The sequence below is a fragment of the Gobio gobio genome (assembly GCF_949357685.1).
Source record: "Gobio gobio genome assembly, chromosome: 23".
NCBI lineage: Eukaryota > Metazoa > Chordata > Actinopteri > Cypriniformes > Gobionidae > Gobio > Gobio gobio.
Window position 1 is genome coordinate 40,244,490 of NC_137119.1, and position 7,233 is coordinate 40,251,722.

Genomic DNA, 7,233 nt, shown 5'->3' on the forward strand with positions numbered 1-7,233 from the left:
GATTTAAAAAAAAAGAAACAAAAAACAAAAACTTTATTTGTCATTTGGTCCAACAGAACCTGAGATTGCAAATGAACCGTACAGATTTTTAGACTTTTATACATTTTTTTTGTCCAAGAATCAATAAAATATTCAACATATTATACTCCTGCCCGACAGATCTGTATAATTACAGCGAGCACTTTAGATTGTGCAGAGGGGAACAGCGCTGTACAATTTACAAAAGAAAGACAGAGGACGTGTGTGACGTCACACACCAACAGAGGGAGACAATGAGCAACAACATCCAGAGGGAAAAAAATACACGAGTGAGTGCACAAGATGCAGAGACGCTGGACTAAAGATCAGTGCACACACACATCATCAACCCGCCGGCCAATCAGATCCAGCACAGGTGAAAACATTCTATGACATCATCGTGCTCACAGATCAGCTCGCGCTCAGCAGCTTAACTTGTGCTTCTCTCAGAAAGGTTCAGCTTTACTCAAATAAATTAAAAGATGGCCCACATATGCGTGCAAACACACAAACCCCTCATGGCCGGTGAATTAGCGCACGCGGCCTTCCACTAAAATCAAGTATTACCATTTGTCGTTACAATGACCCATGAAACAGAACATGTGACCCTAGAACAGTTTGCTGATTGGCTGTCAGAACGGCGATAAACCTAAATCTCACAAAACATGTCAAGAACATGGCACATTTCACCCTGAGATTAAAGGAAGAATTAAGATTTATGAAAATTAAAGCTTTATTTTGGGCTGTTCGGATATCCTGCATTGAGACGGCAATGTTTTTGTGACAATTTGTGACATTTTTACCCCAAATTAAGATGAAAATTATCCAAAAAGTGGACCCCCCCCCCCCCCAATGATATATTATTTAAATTATAATAAAAATGATTAACAGATCAACATGTTGTACTGCATTTAATGTGGTTTAAAAATATATATTTTTTTTACAATCTAGTAAAATACTGTATTCAAGTAATAAGAATCTAGCTATAATAATTCTAAATAATAAAAATTATAAAATTGCCTTATAGATATGTAAATTTGAGGGAAAATGTACTTTATTTTCATGACAATTTTGAAATATAGTTGATTTTGTAATACTATTAATAATAATAAAAATGAATTGTCCAGAAGCCAGAAGTCTAAAAGTAATGTGAATTTGAGGAGAAAATGTGTTTAATAGTCATGAAGAAAATCTAATATAAGTAATTATATATATATAAATAATCCCCAAAAACAGGCTCCATTTAGCTTTTTGAATGCATCTTTTTTTCTTTTGATTTTGGGTGAAATGAGCCACGTGAAATATTTTGGTGAAATATTTTCTCTGACTGAACGCACATGAAGGAAGTCAGCTGACAGGAGACGCACGCGAGACTCCAGGAGCGGATCTGAATGACAGTTCATCATGACACGTGTGTGAGGTGGGCGGGGCTTGGCTCAGCGAGCAGACGTGTGATTGGCTCAGTAGTTCCACCCAGACCCTCTCAGTGCCTGCGTGTGCGTTCATCAACACGGGTCTGTATTGGTCTATGTGATTTCATGTCTGTCTATGTGTGTGTGTGTGTGTGTGTGTGTGTGTAAGCGTATGTCAAAGCGGCCGCGGCCTGTGCAGTCCGTCAGTGTCTGGGGTGAGTTGGGGCGAGTGTGTGGCTTTACTAGATGTCCAGTCGCCCAGAGACGCCTGCGCTGCTTTTCTATGGGCCAGTCTGTGTGTGATGGAGAATCCGGCGTTCCCCTCCAACTGGGACAGGACCACCAGTACCTGCCTGTAACACACCACAGGAAACACGTGAGAATACACAACAAACTAGTGAAAACGTGCACAGAAAGACATTTAGGCATCGCAAGCATGAAGGCTTTTCTAAAAGATAAGCAGCAATGATATAATGCATATAAAGATACCTTCTTTCCCTAATTTTAAGGCAGCATCACATGTTTACTTCAGAGAAGATGCTAGCAATGCTGTCACTGAATTCATCTGAAATGCTGGATTCACATAAATACATCCACTCAATGCTGACAAGCAGAAAATATGGATTAAATACAGGCCTGTCACGATAACAAATTTTGCTGGACGATAAATTGGCCAAGAAATTATTGCGATAAATGATAATATTGTCGTTCTGAGACCATTTTCATCTAAAATAATGATAATGGCATAACAATGCAGGTACACCTTTTCAAAGATCAATAAACTTTTATTACTATTTAACACTGAAAACGGAAAGCATTTTAAATATCCACAATAAATGAACAAAACAACCAAAACAGAAAAAGCAATTGAATAAACAGCTGGAAAACTGCAACGGATGATTGTGTTTTAGGTAGTGCTGGGAATCGATAAAAAAAATTAACTAATTAATCACATTTTTTTCTGTAATTAATCACGATTAATACGTTTTTAATGTTTTGATATTGTAATAATTTCAGTTACTCTCCAAATTAATGTAGAAACAATTTTTTGACAGCATATTTTAAATATGTGTTGTGTTGTCATGTTTTTATGAATGAAGGCCAGTATCACTGATGTCTCTATGAAACATTAATGACGTTACATTACAGTATAACTGAAAGCTGACTTTTAATCTAAGTGAACTTAAAACAATCTTTACATAAACCCATTATAATAAATGTTATATTTACCTGTGCCTTCCCCGTTAGACATATACAGAAATGTAATAGTTATCAAACACTTTTCTTAACTGCATAAATAAAAAGTAAAATATAGATAAATCATCAAAGCTACAATTTTCTCTGTTCCCGTTGTTCTTTGATAAACATTAATGACACATTATCAGTGCTCCTGTCACTTTAAGATCGGCCGCTGACGAACATGACGTGAACATGAGTCCTCACAACTCTTTAAGTTCATTTAAGACGTTATTTAACTAATTTAAGACTCCTAATATGAGAAAACTCAAAATTCTCTGTGTTGTTGTTATTGTTTGTTCAAGAGCAGAAGAGAACTCGATGTGAGCAGGAGACTGATGTGAGTCTGTCTGTGCGTCGAGTGTGTGTGTGTGTGTGTGTGTGTGTGTCAGAGTGTCCCTCGATTAGCTGACATGAGACACAGCCACACAGACAGGACATTGACACACACACACACACACACACACACACACACACACACACACACACACACACACACACACACACACACACACACACACACACACACACACACACACACACACACACACACACACACACACACACACACACACACACACACACACACACACACACACACACACACACACACACACACACACACACAGCGCGTTCTCTTGTGTCTTGTCGCGCTTAGAAGCATTTACATGTATAAGAGCCTGATCATATAATGTAACGCTCAGCAAAAATGGATATAAAAACGGACGCTGGAAATTATTGCGGCCGGAAAAATTATCGAGCTAATTTTTTTTATCGTGTGATTAATTGATTTATTGACTATCGCGACAGGCCTAATTAAATACAGATAATAATATAAAAAAATAATTAAATAATATATATATATGTTTATTTTCTGCAAACACCAAAGTCAACTGAATTGTCAGTCTAAGGGAAAATGTACTTAATTGTCCTAAAAATAATCTAAAGTGTAATAATAATAATAAAAAAATAATTGTCCTAAAAACAGGCTTAATTTTCCTTTATAAAAATAAATGTATGGTGCATCCATATATATATAAGATATTAATAATATAAAAAAAATATACTATTGTTATTCTTTAAGTAATTATATTATTAAATATTAATGTACCTCATATTTAGGATTTACATATCTGAAAATCAATTTTTTTTCAACATTATAATTATCATTATCTTTATTCATTACTTGAATTATTTATTTAATTGAAATAAACGGTGTTCCCTGAAACACAAGCAGTAGAGCGAGAGATGAATGTGATTCAGCTGTGAGTACTTCAGAGGGGATTTGCTCTGTCATGTGGCTCTCGCTGTGAACAAACCTTAAATAAAACACTTCAGGAACTAACAGGACTCACATTCACAACGGCCTGTTCTCCTTCCTGTTGCTGTCAAATAAGGAAACCTCGAGCAAGGGGAAGTGATTCACTTTCAAGGCACAGCGTGTGTTTACCTGTGCAAGGGCGGCACGCTGTCGATGGTCTTCAGGCTGCCTCGGGTCGACACCACATTGAAGCTGTCAGTACAGTCACATGACACATGGAGGTAGTACTTTGGGTGACGGTTCTCCACGACGACGATAAGCCCCGCCCACCCGTGAGTCAGGTAGTAACAGGTCATCCCTTCCCGACCCTGAGACACCAGATAAAGAAATCGCATCATAAAACTGACAACATTGTCGTTTGCAATTAATTAAAACAATTAAATGTATGTATGTATGTATGTATGTATAATATATGTGTGTGTACTCTGTTAATTATTATTTATATATAAACACACACATTCATGTATACATTTAAGAAATATTTGCATGTATATAATGTATATACATTTATATAATCTATAATATATATAAATATAAATGTTTTATATATAAAAATAATATATTTTTCTTAAATATATACATGCTTGTGTGTGTACTTATATATAAATAATAATTAACAGAGTACACACACATTTATTATGTAAACACAAACTTTTATTTTGGATGCGATTAATCTTTTGACAGCCCTAATATATATATATATACATACATACATATACACACACACATTTAATGGTTTTATTAATTACAAGCCTGCAAAAAATTATATATATACACACACATATACATACATACATACATTTATTATGAACATATAATATTAAAAATAATTATTTATAATTGAATTATTCTATATTATTTATTTTTATATTAACATAATTTCTATATAGGCCTAATGTTTATTTATTATTGTATATTATTGTTTATATTATATCTATTATTAATTATGACTAATACTATACATGTATGATTATATTAATTATAAACATCTGATAATATCCTATATATTATAAAATGTATGATATATAATAAAATATATAAATATTTGTATACTCATATTATTTGTATATAATGCATATAATAATTATATATTATTTGGTAAATATACAAATACATAATATATAAATAATATATATGAATTATTAAAATGTTTAATTTGATTAATTATAAAAAAATTACAATGATATGAAATTACATTTTATGTACAACCAATTTTTCCTATTATAACACATTTATATGATTTCTAAAAACTGATCATAACATTCAGAGCTGATTCAGATCACAGTGTCTCCCACAATTTAAAAAAAAATATATATATATACATACATATTTATATATTTGTCGGTGCATTTTTGTGCTCTTCTTAGGTTTAAAATAAGTCAAGTCATCATGTGTGTGTGTGTTCCTGTACCTCATGTCTCTCTCCCTTGTTCTCCGTCAGCAGGATGATGGCATCAGCGAGTGTGGTGGACATGGCCTCCACCTGCTCCACCATCACCTGTCTGGAGCTGTAGATGGCCAAGATGTACCCTGGGAAATCCTGACTGGGTCTCCGAGCGTTGGTGGGACTGGACACTGTCAAAACACGCACAGCATGGTTACTTAAAGAGGACTTATTACGCTTTTTTCCATGTTCATCTTTCTTTAGTGTTGCTGTTTGAGTCCCTCCAGCGGGAGTTCTTCTCTATATCAGCGTCAGTGTTTCTGAACTCCTGAAACGCCTCCATTGTAGTCTTGAGTTTTCTTCCAGGAAACAACATGTCACAATATTCCTCCTTTAAATAATTCATACGCAGAATAAAGGGGCGGGCCTGGTTGAGTTAGTTAGTAGTGTGTTGAAACTGGCGGTTATGGTAAGGGGCGGGACATTTCCCAAACACGCATCAGTGTGTTGTGACCAATCACAACACACTGATCCAGACGACCAATCAGAGCACAGTTTGCTTTTTAAGCTGCGTTCACACCAAACGCGAATCGCATCCACGTCCTAGTTGGACGCTTGAACATTTTGAATCCATTCGCGCGTCCACAGCGAATTGGACGCACATAAAATCGAGTGTTTGAAGCTAAATAGACGCGCGCTCAAGGCGCTCCAGCAGAAATATGTCATAAAACACCACTCTGCCTCTTTTCATTTTCATTTAAAATATATATTAAACATTAATAGCCACACACATGTGGTCCAGGCAACTCCTACATTATCTTCACTGCATGTATATTTAAATATCCTAAAAAATAAAGTTATGAAACTTCTCTTTGACCTCAGTCAAAATTATTTGGCAGACAACAATTGATAGATTCATGACACCAAAGATCGGCCGTTAGATCCACACAAGACAAATTATCTCTCATGCTTAACCACTACAGGACATCAGAGCCAGCGGCAGACGTCAGAAGGACTGGCCGAGGAAAGGCTGCTCTCGCCGAGGTTAATGAGCGCTGATCGCCGCTGATCGCCTGGAGCTCACAACTCCACAAACACAAATTATCTTTTTTTAAATAGGCGCTCTCTTTATAAATAAACCACAGATTTGAGCTTTAAACAACTACATTCTCGCCTGAAAAAGTATTAAAACTACATTTTGTGACACAATAACAGTAGTATTTTTAAATTATGCTGGGTTTCTCATCACGTCCCGTCACCATGTGACAGCACCAAGCAGACTCCTGATTGGTTAACGCGGCGCGAATTGATGGCAAAGTTCAGATTTTCCAATTATGGCATCAGACGCGAATTCGCTTCGAACGCGTGAAGCACAAAAAGCACCAAAAAAAAACACTTGCGCGCAATTCGCACGAATGAGGCGGAATCGCGTCCATTTCGCCGTGCGAAACGCATCTATCGCGCAGCAGGACGTCCAGACGCGATTCAACGTGCCTTTCCATTGACTTAACATGGAAATCACTCGCTCCAGACGCTCTATTCGCGTTTGGTGTGAATGCAGCATTAGAAGGAGGGGTTTCATAGAGAAAGGAACTAAATAGTGATTCTTTCCTGCGAAATAGTTCTTTGGGACAGTTAAAAAAAACCATTCACATAAATCACACAATGTCGTCACACATACGTAATTCTATTATTAGCACCCAATAATGACGTGAAACGCGGCAGTTTTACATGTCTAAAGCATATATAGTGAATAAAGTAGCCTTAATCAACTCACCTTTGTACATAAACCATGAGAAACCATAAAAAACCCTTTAATTTCGCCCCTCATTCAAGTTAACTGCTCGTTCACGCGAATGCTC

The 7,233-nt window shown here is 36.1% G+C and overlaps 1 protein-coding gene across 3 annotated transcripts in view; it reads right to left on the bottom strand.

Annotated features, from left to right (window-relative positions):
• Positions 1-7,233, bottom strand: part of capn15 (calpain 15) — a 43,644-nt gene continuing 36,411 nt past the window's right edge. For 2 of the 3 annotated variants that reach the window (XM_079806343.1, XM_079806342.1), the window contains exons 10-12: positions 5,399-5,562; positions 4,117-4,295; positions 1-1,783 (exon numbers count right to left, since the gene is read on the bottom strand). In XM_079806343.1, the coding sequence (XP_079662469.1) occupies positions 1,606-1,783; positions 4,117-4,295; positions 5,399-5,562 (521 nt within the window). In that variant the 3' untranslated portion in view covers positions 1-1,605. The remainder of the gene's footprint in view (positions 1,784-4,116; positions 4,296-5,398; positions 5,563-7,233) is intronic. The other variant, XR_013815676.1, reaches the window with a different exon arrangement.